Source organism: Pleurodeles waltl, chromosome 12, assembly GCF_031143425.1.
Source record: "Pleurodeles waltl isolate 20211129_DDA chromosome 12, aPleWal1.hap1.20221129, whole genome shotgun sequence".
NCBI classification, from domain to species: Eukaryota; Metazoa; Chordata; class Amphibia; order Caudata; family Salamandridae; genus Pleurodeles; species Pleurodeles waltl.
Window position 1 is genome coordinate 657,370,963 of NC_090451.1, and position 20,877 is coordinate 657,391,839.

The 20,877-nt window shown below is 45.4% G+C and overlaps 2 protein-coding genes across 8 annotated transcripts in view; one reads left to right on the forward strand and one right to left on the reverse strand.

The window, feature by feature from the left end:
- ZBTB7B (zinc finger and BTB domain containing 7B) overlaps nt 1-3,448 on the forward strand; it is a 122,977-nt gene extending 119,529 nt beyond the window's left edge. For all 4 annotated transcript variants that reach the window (XM_069218391.1, XM_069218392.1, XM_069218394.1 and 1 more), the window contains exon 4: nt 35-3,448. In XM_069218391.1, the coding sequence (XP_069074492.1) occupies nt 35-443 (409 nt within the window). In that variant the 3' untranslated portion in view covers nt 444-3,448. The remainder of the gene's footprint in view (nt 1-34) is intronic.
- Nucleotides 3,449-16,809: 13,361 nt separating this feature from the next.
- DCST2 (DC-STAMP domain containing 2) overlaps nt 16,810-20,877 on the reverse strand; it is a 169,225-nt gene continuing 165,157 nt past the window's right edge. For 3 of the 4 annotated variants that reach the window (XM_069218400.1, XM_069218399.1, XM_069218397.1), the window contains 2 exons: nt 18,509-18,655; nt 16,812-17,547 (listed from right to left, as the gene is read on the reverse strand). In XM_069218400.1, the coding sequence (XP_069074501.1) occupies nt 17,007-17,547; nt 18,509-18,655 (688 nt within the window). In that variant the 3' untranslated portion in view covers nt 16,812-17,006. Of the gene's footprint in view, nt 17,548-18,508; nt 18,656-20,877 lie in introns of all 4 variants that reach the window. The other variant, XM_069218401.1, reaches the window with a different exon arrangement.

Consider the following 20,877-nt stretch of genomic DNA (forward strand, 5'->3'; position numbering starts at 1 on the left):
TTTTAAAAACTATTTCCTCTCCCTCTTGTTCCAGGAATGACAAGTTGAAGATCCACATGCGCAAACACACAGGTGAGCGACCTTACTGCTGCGTACACTGCAGTGCCCGCTTTCTGCACAGCTATGACCTGAAGAACCACATGCATCTGCACACGGGTGACCGTCCATTCGAGTGCTCGCTGTGTCACAAGGCTTTCGCCAAAGAAGACCACCTACAGCGCCACTTGAAGGGGCAAAATTGTCTGGAAGTGCGCACTCGCCGGCGGCGTAAGGAGGAGCCACCTGAAGGGCGGCGCCAGCTAGCTGAAGGTCTGGACTTGTCCAACGGTCGCATAGAGGACTTCAGGATGTCCATGATCCGCTACTGGGGGCTCCCTCGGCCCGATTCTTCAGAGGGAAGCCCAGAAGGCCCAGTTGCAGCGAAACCCCCAGAGTCCATCTAGCAAGGGCTGGGAAAGCTGGATTGGTGGGTACTGATCCCTAACCTGCACATCCTTGGGTTTCCACTCCAACTAACACCACCTCCAGATATCAGGCAGAAGATGTGGGCCTGTGTTTGTTCCAAAGCCATATGAGTTTTAACTGCACTGTTAATTTAGAACTGGCTCAAGGAGCCAGCAGAACATTCACCAAAGGAGATGGTGAGCTTGGTTGGCAGATGGGGCCCATACCTTGCCAGAACATACCAGACACAGATATAACTTGTTTTTGCTTCTGGACCGGTTTTGTTCAAGATGTTGCTTCTCAGCCGGTCTGCATTTCTCACCAAAGGCTATCATGTCTGACTATGACAGCGGCACGCACCGGCTCCAGATCTCTGTGGACTGTTCAAGGCAAGAGGAGAGTAAAACTCTGTTCACCTTCTCGCCTTAATGTTCTCTCTAGATAGTAGCCTTACAGGCAAATAGGGGGCCAGTGCCTTCTAGGTTTTAGTGTCAGAAAGGGAGAGGGGGGGGTTAGTGTAGTTGGGGTGCGGGGCTAAAATTTTTACTCCTGGTAATCAGGATTTACTCTCTGGACCAATCACTCCTAATCGGGTATGGCACAAGGGGAGAGGATACAGAAAAGCACGCAGGGAGTGGGTGTTCGAGGCCAATGTACCGTGAAGCCTCTCGATTTAGCATGGGTACCGCAGAATTCCCGTGCAGTTCTCAAAGGATGGCTAGGATAACTGCATCTTGTAAATTAACTGTTCAAAGCGTCTTATCAAAATCTAAAAAATATTTTTATTGAATATTAAAAATGAATAATATATTCCCTACATGTACAAAGATGACTACATACATATATTTATATATATATGCAGACGTTTATATATATATAGTATGTAAATGTTGGCAACAAGAAGAAAAGCAATAATGCATTTTTAGACTTGCCTTCGGTGATGCGGGTTTACACGAGGTGCTAGCGCTTGGCATGGGCTCAGCCCCATGCCAATGCGAGGGCCCACACTGTCTTTCCTGTCCTGCTCTAGTTGGACTCCAGGTGGAAGGGGAGTTGAAGTTGGGCAGAGTCTTCCTCTACAAGATCTCTCTTGGAATAAAAAGCTGTGATCATCTGGGAGTCCTTGAATCTGCTCACCCCATCAGAGAAGTGGGTTCTCCCTCTCGGGAATGGGAGGGAAGAAAGGTGTGTCTTGCTTACGGTAGGTGTAGCCTGAAGAGGGGCTGGGGAAACACCAGGCAGTGATTTTTGCACATACGCCGGCATGAAGGAAGGCAATTAATGCAGAGAGCATGAACCCAAAGAAAACTGGGTAAAATGCTCTAGATCAGTGTTCTGCAATGTCGGTCCTGGAGAGCCAGGCCCATGCCAGATTTTTAGCATATCCACATTTAGAAAAATGTAGATTTCTGAAACATCTTGTTTCCAAATGTGGATATGCTAAAAATCTGGCATGGACCCGGCTCTCTACGACCGACTTTGCAGAACCCTGTCTAGATAGATTGGGCAGAAGCCCCACCCCCGACATGTAATCACTGTAGTACCTCCCCTCCTCAGTGGCAGTGTATGTTTCCCCTTCTTTGTTTTTGTCCCTGATGTCCTGAGCCCACATTTATTTATTTGGCTTCCACATTTGTCCAAGCTGAACTCCTCACAACCAGAATATCGAATGTGTTATATCGCATGACTGAGATATTGCATCCACTACGTCGACCTAACCAATACATTGCCCAGTAACTATAGTGTGTGTAGATGTGGAGGAAGGAATAGTATACTATGCATCTAATTGTGTACTTTTCCAAATGATGTAGCGGATGGGATAGTTTTGTGGGTTGACTTTATCAACCGTGATATAGCAACTTGATACCGTCATGAGATGCCCAGCAAGCACTAGGTAGCTCTGGAAGCGCTATGGTTGACCCAGGTCCTTTAAGCAGCCGAGCCTCTCTTGGGATTGCTATGACCAGACATTACATCCTCTCTAAAGTACCCTCAACTAAAAGGAGATAGCCATTGCACTACCCTAGCTGCCTTTTTATAGGGTGGTTCACTTGATAAGTGGCTGACCACATTAGTCATATCGGAGCTGCACAACCGAGGCTGACAGGTGATGGATTCTGTCCCAGACAACCAGCCAGTCAAAGAAAAGTGAGCCTTACCAGTGGCATGCTCTGACCTAGCCTTGCCGACCTCTCAGATGCCAGCATGAGTTAGTCCCACTGGTATCTCAGGGGCACTGACCTCTCCAAATTCCCACCCTGGCCAGTTGCCTGTTGGGCAAGTGAACACCTCACTCTGTTTCAAGGCGGACACAGTGTTTCTGGTCTTGGGCTCTCTTGTGTGAACGCAGTGCACTGAGACTGTTGTTTTTTCAGGTTGCTTTGGTTGATCTGAGTTGAGTAATGCGCCTGATAGAAATGATTTGTGGATGAAAAGTACATTGTGTCTGTGATGATCCGACAGGAAGGTGGCTACCCTACCTTGGATGAAATCTTTTTCCCTTTCTTTCCTAAACTGCACACCCTTTCCTGCAGCGCTTATTAGGGGTGTCTACCATTCCATGAGTGAGATAGGATGGGGGATTTCTAATGAACATTTTTCTTGATTAGTTCATTGGTGCTGTTACGCGTCTTCAAGCTTTCTTGGGGAGAAATTTGGGAGGTTCCTGGAGCCTATATTCCCCAAACTGTTCACAAATCTCCCTTCTTTTCAGATGAGGTGACTCCCATGCAGTGAAACCCCTGCTTTATCACAAGTGTACTTGTATTGTTCTTCTGCACTCCAATGCATTTTCACAGGAGGGTGTCCCTTTCAATGGATGGCTTATTGATATGTGGCCAGGTTTCAAACAGGACAAATTGTTTATTATGAGATGAATCTGTGCCACTGCTGGGCTACTTGTGAACTCCAATGAAACTACTGTGTGTAAAATTATTGGTTGAAGAGTTCACCTTCAAATTTCACTTGTGATGCAGTAATAAACACATTAATTTATACCGTACAATCGTCCTTTGCTTATCTACTTCTTAGAGTTACCTACGTAGACAGTTAATAGATATTACACTATATTAGTTTGCTTGGTGAACATACCAGATAAATCTCACTTTGTAAAGATTTTTGAAGTGCACCTGAGTTTAAGTATTTACTTGGACCATACATCACAGTTAACATTCAGCTCAAACGAAGAGACATGTTTCTGAACAATCACAAGTCAATTTCAAAGTGCAATTAGTCACAATCCAAAAACAAGCGTTGACAAAGCCAATAGGCCTAGCTTAATGAGGAGCTATTGTTTTAGGCAATGTGTTTTGCCATGTTGTACACCAGTGTGGTTGCTGTCCAGCATGACTAATAGTTAGTGGCCTGGAATGTCGGAGTGGGGGATTAGAGTTTTGTAGAGTGGATTTGTTGGAGTGTTGTAGAGTAGAGTAGGGGGAGTAGTGTCATAGCGCTGAGTAGAAGGGTGTAGAGTTCAGTGGTTCAGGGGCTGAGAGTGTCAGAGTGAAGTAGGATTGGGGTGGATGGTTTGGATTTGAGTGATGATAGGGCTGCTGTTGGGTGTATTGGACCGGGGCGCAGTAGATTACATTGGACTGAAGTGGGGTGGATGGGATTCACTAGTTTGCAGTGGGGGGGATTGGAGTGGGGTAGACTGGATAGGTTGGAGTGTGGTGGACTGAACTGGGATGGGGTGAGACGGATTGGGTTGGGATAGAGTAGGGTGGATTGGAGTAACTGGGGTGGATTGGAGTGGGTTGGACTGAATTGGGGTGGGGTGGACCGGATTGGGATAGAGTGTGGCGGACTGGAGTAGAGTGTGGCGGGTTGGAGTAGAGTGTGGTGCATTGAAATGGGATGGGCGGATTGGATTGGGGTCTGGTGGGCCGCAGTGAGATCGACTGGATTGCAGTGGGGTGGAGTGGTTTGGAGTGGGGTGTTTTGGATTGAGGTGGATTGCATTGAGCTGGGGTGGATTGAAGTGGGGTGTGGTTGAGGGATTGAGGTAGACTTGATTGGAATGGAATGGAATGGAGTGTGGTGGATTAAGTTGTACTGCACTATTATGTGTTATAGCATCATTTCAGAAATTACACATAATAAAGAAACAATGTTGCTTTGAAATATTTAGAACATGATAATAGTCATGTCCCATTTTCCCAGAAGCAAAAACAAAAGAAAACATGAGTGCAAAGTGAGAAAAGATGACTTGGAAAAATAAAAGAAAGTTAGCTGTAAAAAATAAAACTTTGCAATTTTGCTTGAGGCACTAAAAGTTACAAAGGACAAAATAGTACCTTGATCACGTCAGGAGCACTTTCAGTATCAGTATCAGTCAGTGCTTGGTCCCGGCTCCACACCGGGGAACAAAAATGATGCCAGGCCTGCAGTGACAAATTGCAAGGCTGTAAAGCTGAGTGCCACGCATCCCAAGAAATGGTAAGCGACAGGCGGGCTCCAAGCCTTTTCCTGTACACACCAGAATCTTGCAAGCGAGACGCATGCGCTAGCACATGCACTCGCAGGCTCGACCCTAATGACTATAACCAAACTGTGCATCACATTTCATTAACATCCCCACCCCACTAAGGAGACGCATTGCAAATAATTTAAGGTCCCACCCAGCACTGAGACAGAAAAAAGCTTAGTCACTATAAAGATTAGACTAATTACAGATGTATTATAAGTGAGTATGTTTTAGCTTCCAGTGAAATGGAGCACAGGAATGGCCAAATGAAATGCATGATTTGCACACACCCAACAACATAGCCACACAGATGTACGAAGATATCTCAAAAGCCATCGTTCTCAATCAACCTGCCACATAAAATGACTGTCATGATGACTTCACCAATGCATTCAACCTCCAACAGTGAAACAGAATCAGTGGCAGGTCTTCTAAATTTGGTCAGAGTCGTAGGTTATAACCATGTTAACCGACCTGAGTAGTTTATGTAAGATAAATAGACAGTTCCATTGGTCCACATGATACAACATAATGAGAATCTTCTGTTCTGCATTTCTCAGTGCTGGGAATTGATTGCTTTTCCCCAGATGGAGGATTAATCACTCTTACGTGTTCTGTGCTCACTGTAATTTCACCAGGTTGCAAAAACATCAGTTGCAACTTATTACCAAATTACAATGGCCGAGCATGCTATTTAAATTCTGGCAACCCATACCCCTCTTGTTCAGAACTGATGCTCTAGAGGCCTGATTATTCAAGTTTATCTTCCGCTAAAAGACTGCCTCTTTCAAGGCTTCGATCTCAAGTGCATCCTTCAAACTGAGCCCCACGAAGGATCAATTCACTCCAATCTCCATCAGCCCCAAGCGAATTCAAACCAGGGCCTGCTACCCTGATTGAAGCTGAATGCTGCACTCCCCACTTGTCAGCAAGGATAAATTAAAATCAATCCTGACTGCTCTCTTAGAACCCACTTTCTAAAGAACCATGACTGCCTGGTAACACCACAGAATAAACCTATGCTGTGGAAGAACTTCCATCCTTTACTCTACACTATTTCCGATTAAGTATCTAAGTCAAAAAAGTGTTTGAGGCAGAGCCGCGTGAGTGGAATGGAATTTACGTATCTCGAGGGAGAGAAGAAGTGAAAGAAACCACACCGATGTAATTGCAATCTGTGTTTTGGAGCATGGTGTCAAGGATTCAAGGAAGTCAAGTTTCAAAAAGAATCCTATATATAGAAGGTGTCCAAAAACCAAAGAATGTCAGTACTAAAATGTGAGGAAACACCATCTGGCTCTATGGAGGATCACAGATACTTTCTCCTAAAGGATGCTGGGAAAAACTTTTATTATGTGGATGGTCACTTGAATTCTGCATCAAAGGAAGGGCAAAGTATGTGGTAGAGTTGACTAAATTATGCAAAAAGAGAAAGGCAAATTATGTGGCTAGGCGAAGAAAACAGATGCCATATGAAATTAAAGGCATTTTCAGCAGCGCATTCTACACAACATCATATAGCTATTATAATGTTTTATCATACATTTGTTACATCAAAAAGAGCTCTCCGTGTTTTTGTAATTTTTCCAGATTCTGAATGTCCTTGTCAAAGAACTGTTTTTCCTGCCAGTGTATTGGATGTAAGCATGGATTTCTATGAAAAGTGCAAGTGAATTACATTTTAGGCAGCAGCATTGTTGATTTATGTTGCAGACAAAATTCCTTCTCAATCCTCTCAATTCCTCAAATTGGGGATATTAAAACCATCTGGCAAAGTCTCTCACCTCTTTAATGTATAAATATAGAAGTCAACAACTGAAAGGAGGGCAGGTAACAAATTGCTTTTCTATCATATAATTGGGATTATTACTTGCCCCTATTTAATCTGTGCATGTGGAAAACGCTGTTCAATTTGTTTGGATGGCCAGTTTCGAGATTTGTTGTCATTGTCTCTACTGTCCAACGAAGTGTACACCTATGCAAGGAAACTAGTAATTGAAACGCTACTGTGTGGGCCAACATACCCCTTTCCCCCCCAGATGAAATCTTTGAATCTGTGCATAATCTAGAAATTGTTTTTAACTTGCTGTCTAAGATCCATGACACTCTTGAACCTCTATAGTTGGTAGGATCAAATGTAAATGGTTGATTGCATACTTTCTTACTAAAATGTGTTGAGCAATGCAGGGCAAGCCGTGGTAGATAGTTTTGTCCTTACAATAAGTAAGTTTGGTGAACATGTAGGGGAATGTCAATTTGATATTTGCTTCCACAGTTAGCCACTGTAAAGTATTTTACAGCTGGTTAAGGCACAAATTCATTGTCTGGTTTTTCAGTCTTTGAAGCCTGTGAGTGAGGTAAGTTAAGTAAATGACATACATGTAAATGAAGTAATTGAGGTGAGCCATGATCAGAGCTCCTAGCTCTACCCATAGGTAGGTTTGGAGGAACAGGTTGATTTTCTATTGGTGAGGCAGCATATACTGTTCCTTACTTCAAAATTCTCTAACGTCTGCTGAAAGAAAGGGGTGACCAAACTTCCTTGGTTAGGTGAAGCATATGGTGTTTGTTTCAGGCACGTCTTAAACCAGGAATTGAGTTTCATCTGGAAACCCAAGAAGCAGTGTTCTTGGAGTGACAAACATACACGTTGAACAGCAGATGATCCTGGTGGGAACCCAGCACCACGGTGGTAAGAGAGTCCATAAAACCAATTCTTATATTTTAGTTATAGTTGCAGAGAAAGGATTCGATCCATGCCAAAGTGGTCACAAATATCCGTAAGTTTCAATTCTTTCAGGAGGATTCCATGGTCCACTGTATTGTATGTGTCTGAAGGAGAAGAGAAGGGTTTCCCAAGCATTAGTCGAGATGGGTGGTCAAGAAAGTTATCGCTCTCCTTGATGTATTCTCGGACTTGTCGCTTTCCAAGATTTTTATGGTGGTATTGGAGTTTAGAAATTGGGCGATAGTTTGCCAAGATCTTCATGTCCGCTGTTTATTTAGTTTTTTAGTGTTGGGAACTACTGGCTTTTGAAGGAATGCAGTTATCACATTATTGAAACTTTGGTAAACTTTGAATCATGCAGCTTGGCAGGTTCGAACGTGTGGTTTGTTTGCACTTCTCTGTGCAGGAGCTTTGTAAAATATTCAGCATTAGGTTGTTAAAACGTGCACCGATACAATCTGTTTTTTGCAGTACCCTCAGCGTTATGTGCTGGTGCAAACCCCACAGTAATATCTAATTTCAATCTCAAGACATAACTAAATGTGGAGATATTTTTAATTTTTAAACAAAGGCACTCAACATTTTGTTGCCTTTCTCAATAAACAAACATAAATTCTGGATCGCTAACCAAGGAGTTGTTGCCCAGAATGCCTGGAGTCTGGCAATATCAGATATGTTCAGGGTGGCAAGGTAATGTAGTCCGCACAACAGGGGGGAACCAGAAGTGACCACTTGAACTGTACTCCTAATCGCACCACGTATGCAAAGCGAGCACTCATGATCCTCTTCAGAAGAGTCCCCTTCTCCCCTGAATCATCAATCCATCCCTTCTTCCTCCCATCTTTGCATCCATCTTTCCACCCCTTCCCTTTCCATGCATAAACCCTTTCACCCATTCGTATACACATCAATACTTTCAACCATCAATATAATCACGTATCCAGCCATCAGTCCTTTACCTCTTCCTCCGTCATCCTTTCGCCCATTTGTCCATTCTTCTGTCCTTCCACCTAGTCACCATTAGTGCAGTTTGTTAATTTATGGCATAATTACTGTCATTTTATGCAAGATCTTAAACTCAGGACTATATGGAAAATATAACAGTGATATAATTTCGTATGACCTAGGGGGTGTATTTATTCAGGCCAGATCTTTGCGCCTTTACTAGGCGGGCAGTAGAACATGCTGAACAGGACATATGTCAGATATTTTGCAGAGTTTTACTAAAACTTGTCATGAACATATCGTTCTGAAGGGTTGACCCACATCTGTATGCTTCTGGATCTGTTGGGTAACAGGGTACTATAATACACTTGCATGGGTATCCCCTGGATTCAGGGTTTCAGTGGGTGATAAACTGGATGAGGTGCACTTGCGAAATTTCAAAAGTAATGTAAAGCAAAATGCTGGTTTTAAAGTACCTGTCATCTGGTACCAGATATTAACCCTGCTATTTGTTGATACATACATCATCCATATATTTTTAACATCTACATATCCTAAAATTTCTATCACTAACTGCCAGACAGCTTTGCTCTGGATGGCTGGGAGATTGACCTAAACATCATTTTTCACATTTTCATCAAGTATGGAGTTCTGTACCAGGTGAGGGACTCAATGATGAAGCATGCCACATAGAAATATGTCGATTTGAGGCTTTCTATAAAAGGTGAATACTTTCCCACTCCAGTCTTTTGTGAACAGATTTGGATAAGTGCCTTTTTGGAGGGCATCCTCCTGACTGTAGATTTAAGAAGGAATATAAACAGCGCCTGCCTCATTGCTGGGTTGGAGACTCTTGGCTCCATCCTCTATCTTAATTTTATGAGATGAAAGGGCTGTGTCTCTATGTCCCAGCAAGAAGCTGTTTGAATTTATAATTATCTGGGTGCCTGCACTCTTTTAAGGAGAATACATTTACTCCATGCTGAGTTAAGAAGGTGTTTGTGCAGCAGAAATTAGCAAGATGCTATTTGGATTTTATGTTAAGCTAAGAAGAAACCCAAACACTGTCTGGCTCCATTCTGGGGCACAAGCATTTAATTCTGTGCACCAACAAGGAGACCGGTACTGTTTGGATTTTTTCTTGAACTAAACAACCAAAAACTAACCTCTGGTTCCTTGCTTGCAACTTACCTGTGTGGGTCGGAAAGTAGCTAGGCGCTCTCTGGATTTTTTGTTTGTGCTAAGAAAAGACCCGATTAGTGTCTGTTTCCTCGATGGGATGTAGACTTGTGTTTCTGTGCCCCAAGAAAGAGCCAGATTTTATTTTATTTTTATTTTTTGAGAATGGGAAAAAAAAGTTAAAGAGCATTTTTGGCCACAACACACAGCTTACTCCTTTCCCAAAGCTTCTCATGGAGAGAGAATTGCAAGTGAGAGAGTTGTGGGTGTCTGTGCCCCAGAAAAAAGCCAGACACTGTTTGGATTTTTTTTCTCAGGCTAAGAAAAAAAAAACTAAAAAACATCTCATTCCTTCCTGCAGCACAGAGTGACTTGCTCCTTCTTCTAAGAATAATTTTCACAGACAGAGAAACCTACTCCGATGAAAAAGCTGTGTGGAGCTAGATAGGAAGAAAGGAGTTGAAAGGAAGGTATTATGAAGAGTACTGAACCAGAAGAGACTGGAGACTGTAAACCTGCTCTCCAGGAACAGGAGCAGTTTCTCTCCCATAGGGAATAAAAGGATAAAAAGTCGCTTCAGAAGGAAAACTGAAGCATGGGTTGGAGCTTAGGTAGGAGGTGGTGTTCTGCTTGGTTTTTGGTGATGTATTTGGAACCCTGATAGTTCTGGATTTAAAAAGCTGTGAAAACACTGTAGTATTGTTTGGCTGTTCCCTTAACTTATGTCTCAAAGGGGTTTTTCTTCTCCAAATCGCTGCCTCTTTTCCCCTCTTGAACTGAGTGTCGAGTTGATGCCTTACTACGTTATGTTGACTGGGCCTAGAATGTCTAAGATAAAGGATATGTTGGGCTACATAGGGTCTTGCGGTGCCTGTTTAGAAGATACGGGGAGGGGGTGAGGGTGTTACATCTTACAGCACTTAAGGGTGCATTAAACAGTTCATAACTGACATCTCTGCAGTGCCCGACTGGGCTAGAAGGAGTGTTATTTACGATCTCGGGCATTGGCTGCTTTTTAGGTAAAATAGGTGGAAGGGGTTGAATGCTATATCAAGTTTCTTTTGACCTAAACACATTATAATACCAAATGGGGAAGATGTTTTCTCTAACAGGGCAAAGTTTCTTGCAGTTACAAAGAGGCATTCATGGCCTCATTTGGAGAACGGTGGAATGAAAAAAGAAGTGAAAGGAGTCCCATCTGCTCTATTTAGATCAGGTATTCTTAATAGGGCAGACTTTTTGGTGGATGTCCTGTTTCTTCCAGACTCTAAGCAAGGCCCACGTCCGTTTGGGGCAGGTATTCCCGCCTACAGATTATCCTAAGAATTAAATATCTGATAGAGATTTCTAGTTGCAGATTCCTTACCTTAGAATTTCCCCCAGGCGTCAGAGAGGATCTGGAGAATTTTCTTCGGGCAGTCTCCTTTGAGTGCCACCAGGTGACTCTGTTGACTCTATATCTATCATTGACGTTGTGATCACCGTGAGGATGTCCCGGTCATACATAGGTGTCAGTCGGCGTGCTGACATTAGTTCTTTTCTCTCCATGCCACACGCAGACCAGGAGAGAGCTACCCTGGTCTTTTTCTGACCGAATTCAACCTTTTTCTCGTCTTTTTTTACCTCTTTGGTTCATCAAAGGATGCCCCGAAAGACCGCCTTCAAACATTGCGATGGCTGTCACTGCATGATGTTGGTGACAGATGCACACCTGGTATTTTTGTGGTGTCTGGAGTGCAACCACGACCCAAAGTTGCGCTCTGAGTGCCGGGCCATGAACCTGAAGGCTTTGAGGGGGCAGCCCGGTGCTTGACTCCGTGTTGCTCCCAGTCTGGATTGTGAGGAAGGTCACAAGACCACTTGTGGAGTCATCACCACTCCTTCTCGTCCATTTCAAATCTTCGGGACATTCCCCTTCACAAGAAGAAGTTGAAGAAAGCTAAACCTTCTTCGACTTAACCCTGTCGCTTGGCCGTTGCGACGAGGAAAGAGCATATATGTTTGAGATGTTTGTCGCAGAGCTTCCATCTGGGACCGCTAAGCACCTCCCAGAGTTTCTGGAGCCACCCTGCCCAGCTAAAATACTTTTATGAGGCATTCCCCTCATCTTTGGGCAGACCGATCCCCCTGCGGTGCCTTTGGGGTCACGGATGGGGGCCCTTCGGTTCTGACCCAGTACTTCCAGCCCTGGCCTCCCAGGGCCCCTCCGGATCCGTTTTCACATCTGTGTGACGCCGGTCGTACCAACGCCACCTTCCCTGGCACCGGCTAAGACGTCGATGCTCCTGACGTTGGTTGGGCACACAATCGTCATCGACCCAATCCTCATCCTTGACGAGCTGGAACGGTGTCGATCGACACCGCTTTGGACTTCGATGGGGCCTACTCACCCCAGGTTCGATTCTGACAATTTTTATCATGAGTACAAATATGGGGAAGGATTGGAGGGGATGCTGGACCCTTTAGAATATCAGCTAGACAACACCCTACGTCTAATAGCTTTGTCACCCAACCTCCTCCTTCCTCTGGTGCATTACCATCAAAAAGACCAAATCAACATGGGAAGAAAATGTTTTCTTCCTCCTGTCTGGTATTGCGGTCTGTGAACACCGCTTGGCTTTTGGGCTGCTACACCCATTCATTGTGGGATACAGTCACGCAGATATTGCCGCAGGTCCCTGAAGAGGCCCAGGCCATCATCTTCCAAGCCGTTGCTGATGGGAGGGATGTGGCTAAGTTCAAAATTAATTGTGGGCTGGACTCGACGACTCACCGGGCCGTTCGGTTGCGTCAATGGTGGTCTTGTGGCGCCACGACTGGTTGAGAACGTTTGGTTTTTCGGAGGATGTCCAACAGTCTCTTATGGCCCTTCGATGGGATCCATCTCTTCGGAGGCAAAGCGGACTCAGTGCTCGAGAGGTTAAAGTAGTCCCTGGCTATGGCTCGGTCCCTTGGCCTCGCAATTGCCCCTCGCCCAACACAGTCCCCTTTTCTTCCCTTTCGTGGTCACTAAGGGGCTCCCCATCATGTCCTTTCCCTGCCAGCCACTGAGCCGCACATGCTACTCAGCCACTGTGCGGCTAGGGACGCGGAAACCCATGGGTTCCTGGGACCGGGAACCAGAGGTCTGCCCAGTCCACCCCACACCTGCTGCAGCCTCCGAACCCTCTTAGTCTGTTCTACCATCTCTGACCAGTTGGGGCAGGATCCGCCATCACCTGCCCCACTGGGAATCCATCACAATGGGCAGGTGGGTTTGGCAAATAGACCACAAGGGCTAATCCCTTCCCTTCAAGATCACCCCTCTGGCCATGCCTCCATTTTATGCCACTTACTGGAGGATCTCTTGGCCAAGGGAGCCATAGAGAGGGTCCCACCGCCAGATGTAGGTTGCGATTGTTATTCCCAATACTTTCTGGTGCCCAAAAAGGTCAAGGTCCTGCGTCCTGTCATAGACGTTTGGGCCCTAAAACCCTTCCTCAAGAAGGCTAAGTTCTAAATGCTCACTCTGCTCACGTCCTGTCTGCCCTGGATCCGGGAGACTGGATGGTAGCGTTGGACTTGAGGGACGCTTACTTCCATATACAAGTCTTGTCTGCCCACAGGAGCTACTTGCGATTTGTGGTAGGTCACGGGCACTTTCAGTTCACCGTGCTCCCCTTTGGCCTTACCAGCATAGCACCCATTGGGTGTTCATGAAAGTGATAGCAGTGGTTGCAGCTCATCTGTGCAGGTTAGGGATTTCAGTCTTCCCCTACCTCGACGACTGGCTGTTGAAGGCGGACAAACCCCAAAAAGTTGTCTCTCACCTTCAGACTACAGGGAACCTTCTGCACTCGCTGAGGTTCACTATAAACATGCCGAAGTCACACCTGACTCCTTCTCAGATGCTCCCTTTTATCAGAGCTGTTCTGGACACAGTGCAGTTTTGGGCCTATTCTCCAGAAAAGCGAGTCCAGGATATTCAGGCTATGATTCCAATGTTTCAGCCTCACTCCTGGATTTCGGTGAGAATGACTCTGAGGCTGCTGGGCCTCATGGCCTCCTCCATCCTGCTGGTGACACATGCCAGATGGCTTAGGCGGGCTCTGCAGTGGGACCTGAAGTTCTAGTGGGCGCAGCATCAGGGAATCTCTCACACATGGTCCAGATCTCAGGGGGGGACGGCGAAAGACCTGCAGTGGTGGCTTTCGAATCGCCATTAGGTGAACAGCAGATCCCAATCCCTTCCACAACCAGATATTACAGTAGTGGTAGATGCGTCACTCCTGGGATTGTGCAGCCACATGGGAGAGGCGGAGATCATAGGTCTCAGATCTCTGGAGGAGTCCGGGCTCCACATCAGTCTTTTGGTGCTCCTGGCGATCAGGCTTGCATTGAAAGCATTCCTTCCCTCTCTAAAAGGGAAAGTGGTGCAAGTGTTCACAGACAATGCTACTGCCATGTGGTATTGCAACAAGTAGGGTGTAGTGGAGTTGTGGACTCTTTGTCAAGGGGCTCTGTGCCTCTGGACATGGCTGGAACATCAGGGCATATTCTTGGTGGTTCAACATCTGGTGGGCGCTGTGAATGCCAGAGCAGACATCTCAGCCGCCAATGCATAGTCGATCACGAATGGCATCTCCATCTGGAGGTGGTGCAAGGCCTCTTTCAGCAGTGAGGAAAGCTTTGGTTAGATCTGTTCGCCTCCGCAGGGAACGCACAATGTCAACTGTTTTGCGTGTTGGCGTTTCCAAGGCGGCACTCACTTGGTGACACTTTTCGTCTTGAGTGAAACTCAGACCTCTTTTACACCTTCCCGCCAATACCAATTCTTTCCAGAATACTGAAGAAGATCAAGAGTGACCAGACTCAAGTAATCCTTCTGGCTCCAGACTAGGCATGAAGCGTATGGTATCCAGAGCTACTGAGCATGGCTACGGCTCCTCAGATCAGACTGTCCCTTCGGGAGGATCTTCGATCACAGCAGCAGGGGACGGTTCTCCACCCAAACCTCTCTAGTCTTCTTGCGTAGAGATTGAGCGGTGGCAGTTGACAGCTTTTGACCTTCTGCCCGAAGTCTGTGATGTTATTTTGGCAGCCAAGTGTCCCTCCACCAAAACAGTATACGCCTGTCGTTGGCATAAATTTGTGGCATGGTGTACCAACAAGTCTGTTGAGCCCGCTTTTTGCACCTCTCTCTGAGGTTCTCTTGTTCACCCCTTCTTTGGCCCAGAAGGCCTCTGCTTTGGGCACCCTTAAAGGTTACTTTGCGTCCATTTCAGCCTTTCTTAGATTGCCAGACCAACCTTCCTTGTTCAAGTCTTCTATTGTTGGAAGGTTCTTTAAGGGTCTCACCCAATTGTTTCCTCCGACCTTGTTCATTATGCCCCAGTGGGACTGAACCTGGTCCTAACTTAACTTATGTGTGCACCTTTGGAGCCGCTGCACAATTGTCCCCTGCGGCTCCCAACAGTCAAGACTGCTCTTCTAATTGCCATCACCTCGTCTCGCAGTGTGAGCTTCAAGCTCTTTCTTTCAAGCCAAAAGTTTTGTCTGTCCACCCTGACAAAGTGGTGCTCCGTACAAGGGCCTCATTCCTTCCTAAGGTTGTTACGCCTTTTCACGTAGGCCAATCCATCACTTTGCCTACTTTTTACGCACCCCCACTTCCCTCTCAAGAAGAGGTGAGACTCCACCGTCTGGATCCAAAAAGAGTGTTGGCATTCTACCTCAATAATACTAAAGATTCCCGGGTGGACAATCAACTCTTTGTTGGGTGTGAATAAAGGGAAGGCCGAGCAGAAGCATACCATCTCGCTATGGGTACTGCTCTGCATCAAAATGTGCTACGCTTTGGCAAAGAAGCAACCCCATGAGGGCTTGCGTGCTCACTCCACCAGATCAACTGCTGCTACCACTGCGTTAGCACACGGAGTTCCTATCCTGGACATATGCCAGGCAGCAATGTGGGCATCCCTGCACACATTCACAAGACATTACCACCTGGACAGTCAGCAGAGACAGCTACTTTGGCCCTTTGGCCCTGTGGGACTTTTTAGTATCATTTTGGTTAGCAGCCCACCACCGAGGATGGTATTGCTTGGGTATCTATTCTAAGGTAAGGAAATCTGCAACTAGAAGTCTCTATCAGAATAACAAGTTACTTACCTTCGGTAGAGACATGTCTAGTTGCAGATTTCTTACCTACCTACCCATCCTCCCTGCTTGTGAACTGGTTTCTAGGGACAAGGATTCCTATTTCAGGCCCTTAGTCCTGGCACACCCATTTCAGTGTTCTTCATGGATCCACACTGCTGGTGTGGAAAGTCGTGAAAAGAAACTGACGTCAGCGCACAGGGGTAGCGCCTATGTACGACTGCGACCTCAACACGATGCCAACGACAGACATAGAGTTAACAGACACCACTTGACGGTGCGGATGGCTACTGCTCTAAGACAAATCTCAGGATCCAGTCTGATGCTTGGGGGAAATTGTAAGGTAAGGAATCTGCATCTAGAATATGTCTCTACTAGATAAATCGTAACCGAAGGTAAGTAACTTGTTCATTTAGGTCAGGAGAGGTTCCCTTTTATAATTGTCATCCTAAATATTTAACTTTTTTCCCGGTTGTGGCCTTCCCTTGAATCCTATTTGTTTTTTGGAGTGATTAGCCCTGGGTATAGGACCGGTTGGTCTACCAGCCACTCAGGTGTAAAGTTCCTCTTACTGGTTTCATGGAGAGAACTTCTTGAAGACAACTAGATCTTCATCTCAGAGATAAGAAAACTGGTTTGTTTTCACCAAAGCTTCTTGTAGATCAGTGACAATATATTTTGCTGAGACCCGGTTGACTGTACAGACTGCAAATGCAACTAAGGTCATAAGTGTCCTTCCCCATGCCCTAATCACTGTTAAAAGATAAATGCAGTCTACTATCTGTTGTATATTACTCCTTCAATATGTATTGACAAAGACATTGCTGTTTGATGTGTGCATATTTCCCATCTACGTATATCCCCCAGAAACAAGTGCCATGGTTGCAGGATGTTGGGGTAGGACGAATATTTATTAAGGGCATAACAGTGGTCAACCTGTGGGCTACTTGTACTGCAGAACCACCAAGCAACTTTTCCCACTTAATTAAAAACTTGGTGTTTTATAAGAACACAAAACTAACACAGATGACGTCCTAAGCCTGCAATTGAAAGTAGATTTGCTTCATTTTTTGGAATCCCAATAAGGCCATAATTGAATTCACTTTGTTATTCCTCTATTAGAATGATAATGTCATCAGGTAGAATATAAATGAGATCAGACTCTGAGCTGTTGCTGACAGATGCAAGGTAGGCGTCTTCTGGGTCCTTTTCAGGGCTGTAGTGCTTGTGTTTCTGATCTGCATCTCCTATCCCAGCATACTGGGTGCTGTCCTCCATTTCAGGGCTGTCGTACTCAGTTTCTAAGCTGGTCTCGTCCAATAGTGAGACGTCATCTTTCCATTCCTTCATGGTATTGTCTTCTGGAGGGCTGAGGTCTTTCGGAATCTGCTTGCTTTCCTTTACCGGACTGCGGGTGTCCTCCACTCTCCGTTTAATTCTTCTAACTGGAATACTCGTATCCTTTGTTGGCAGGCTGATGCCTTTCTGATCTTTCACTTTTGGCTCTTTCCAAAAGGACCTCAACTGGCTTGGAGTAACCAGTTCATCAACCTTCTTGGGTGGTGGGACAGTTTGAGGTTCATAGCTGTCTGAAATATCTTCCTCATCACTGGGTTCAGGCTTGTTTTGATATGAAAAATCCAATTCGCTTTAAAGCAAGAAGAAGAGAGAAATGTTTATCACAGGTTCAGCCACAGGCAGAGATAAACCTTCCATGTACGAAAATAGGGAAGACCTGCACAGAAAGGATAATAGGGGTGAGACAGTTATGTAAGGAAGGAGAACCCTGGGGAAATTGTTGCAAGTTAGAAGAGTCTGTGACGGATTTGCCACAGGTCAGTACCTGCTATTTTAGGACATGAAAGTTGTTGCAAATTCTCGAGGCTACTCTACAGCAAATTTCACATTTCGATCAGGGACCAAGGGCCAGATGTATCCAAGGGTTTTACCCATTCTGTGTCTGTGGGAAAATGCGTTGGTTCATACGGCCTCAAGTGTCAGAAATTATGGTGTTTTGTCTTCTGTGAGTTTCCCTTTTCAATATTGGTATTCTGTTCCTATAACCAGAGCCTGCAAATAAGCAGTTGGGGGGGGGGAGGCAGACATATTGGGAAAAAAGCTTTTTTTTTTTTAAGGGTTCAGTAATTCCCCTCCTACTCCTTGACTATGAATTATATTTTTAAATTCTCTATTGAAGGGTCTGAGCGCACCAAAATTATATAATCCCTTCCCCTATTACAGGAAAAGTTATACATGAAAATACTGGAAAATTCTGACAAGTGGTCATTATTCTTATTGCATTCTGGAATCTTGCTTTAAGCTTCAATGTATATTACAGAGATACACCGGCTATGAAAAGTAGCCTTTTCTATGCCTTATTCTCTACACAGATTCAACTGTGTGGTGGTGTTCTTTCACAGTGCTAACCTTGGGTTATCACAGACTAGAAACTGGGAACAGCTTCTCCGGATGTGGTGTGGCAGCACTCAACCAGATGTAAAAAGAAATTGATTTAAGTAAAGTTCTACTCAAAGAAGCCCCCATATTGATTCACAAAGCCTGGGAGGTGACTAGAGAGTTTCCTAGGTATTGGCTGACATCACGGTCACCTTTCAGGGCTATCACTGCTCATATCAGCTTCTTCGAGTCGCTCCTTCAAAACCTGTTGCATATTTTTCCTCTTGGTCTCCTCCTTTGGTTTCATGGAGTTTGCGGCCTTCACCCAAGTACTGAGCTGTTCGTCATCACTAGAGTCACTGCAGAAACAGATTTTTATGAAGTCACTCGCAGCTGTACCATACAGTGTGTTCAGGCAAATCATGTAATTTGACATGTCCTAAGTGTTGTTAATAATGCAATCATTTGACATGCTCTAACATCTGTAATAATCAAGGGTATAGGTAGAAGATGGAGAACGGGCGAGTTATAGTTAATGTAGTGTGTGGCAACTGAGGTGAGAAGTCTGTGTACAGAGGTGCATGAGATATGTACATTTTAAGGTGGTGTGTAAGTTGAAAGGTGAGTTATAATTATGATTTATATTAGTATGAAAGGGTTACTTAAATGATACATTTATTTAAGATACAACTAGAACTACAATTTCTAGTGTCGGTGCAGTTTAAGTTGGGTTTGTATGTTAAACATAAATAAAGTTTGCCGAACTATAACTTATGTTTAACCCTTGTTGGAAAATATATATATTCACTTAAAAAAAAGGTTACAGGGATGTTATAGTTAGGCTCACATTTTAAATGTACAAAACCGTAGAAATTCACCTGTTATAGTTAGAGTTATCTCAAGTAACTATAACTTGTGCCTTAAGGTAACTATAACTCGCACCCCTGCCATTAAAAAAGCTTTTTTGCTCTAGGGGTGTCCTTCTGGGGCCACAGCACCAGAGATAAAGGGGACAGGGGTGTCCCTACCCTGGCCACTGACATGAAGAAGACCGAGAAACAGCTCCCTGTATTGTAGTACCAATACGCATTAAGTGCCCTCAATAGCCAGCTCCCTGTATTGTACTATTGATACGTTGTAAGTGCCCTCAATACGTGCCTGGACGAGAGAGAGAGAGAGAGAGAGAGAGAGAGAGAGAGAGAGAGAGAGAGAGAGAGAGAGAGAGAGAGAGAGAGAGAGAGAGAGAGAGAGAGAGAGAGAGAGAGAGAGAGAGAGAGAGAGAGAGAGAGAGAGAGAGAGAGAGAGAGAGAGAGAGAGAGAGAGAGAGAGAGAGAGAGAGAGAGAGAGAGAGAGAGAGAGAGAGAGAGAGAGGAGAGAGAGAGAGAGAGAGAGAGAGAGAGAGAGAGGGAGAGAGAGAGAGAGGAGAGATGCAAGTATAGAGGAAGGTGTAGGGAGAGGTAGGTAGAGGTAGGAAGTGGTAGGTAGAAGTAGGTAGAGGAAGGGTGGAGGTAGAAGTAGGTAGAGGAAGGGTGGAGGTAGAAGTAGGTAGAGGAAGGGTGGAGGTAGAAGTAGGTAGAGGAAGGGTGGAGGTAGAAGTAGGTATAGGTAGGGGTAGGTGTACATACAGGTATGTAGAGTTAGAAGTAGAGTTAGAGGTAGCTGTAGGTAGGTGTGGAGGTAGGTGTACAGGTAGGTGTAGGTAAATGAAGGTAGGTGTAGGTAGAGGAAGGTAGACACAGATGTAGGTAGAGGTGGGGGTAAGTGGAAATGGATGGAGATGGGGAGAGGTAGTAGAGGTATGTAGGTAGAGGTAAGTAAATGTAGGTAGAGGTGTAACGATAGGTATAGGTAGATGTAGGTATACATACAGGTACAGGCAGGTGAAGGTCTGGATAGGAGTAGGTAGAGGTAGGTTTGGGAGGTGTAGCTAAAGGGAGGTAGGTGAAGGTAGAGGTAGGTAGAGGTAGAGGCAGGTAGAGGTGGGTGTAGATAGAGGTAGAGGGAGGTGGAGGTATGTAGAGGGAGGTGGAGGTATAGGTAGGTAGAGGGAGGTGTAGGTCGGTAGAGGCAGGTGGAGGCAAAGAAGGTAGGTGGAGGTCTGGATAGGAGTAGGTCGAGGTAGGTGTAGGGAGGTAGAGGGAGGTGTAGTTAGAGGCTGGTGTAGGTAGGTAGAGGGATGTGTAGGTAGTTGTAGGTGGAAGTAGTTGAAGGTAGAGGTGGGTGTAGGAAGTAGACAGGTAGATGAAGGTAGTGGTAAGTGGAGGTAGAGGGGGCAGAAGGAGGTAGAGGAAGGTGGAGGTAGGTAGGTGGAGGGAAGTGGATGTAGGGTGTAGGTACAGGTAGATTGAGAGGTATGTGGAGGTAGAGGTAGGTGAAGGTAGTGGTTGATGGAGTGAGGTGGAGGTAGAGGGTGGTGGAGGTGAAGGGAGGTAGAGGCAGGTGTAGGTAGAGATGGAGGTAGGTAGACGGAGGTGGAGGTAGAGAGAGGTCGGTGGAGGGTAGAGGGGGCAGAGGAGGTAGAGTTAGAAGGAGGTGCAGGGATGTAGAGTGTAGGTACGGGTAGGTGGATAGAGAGAGGGAG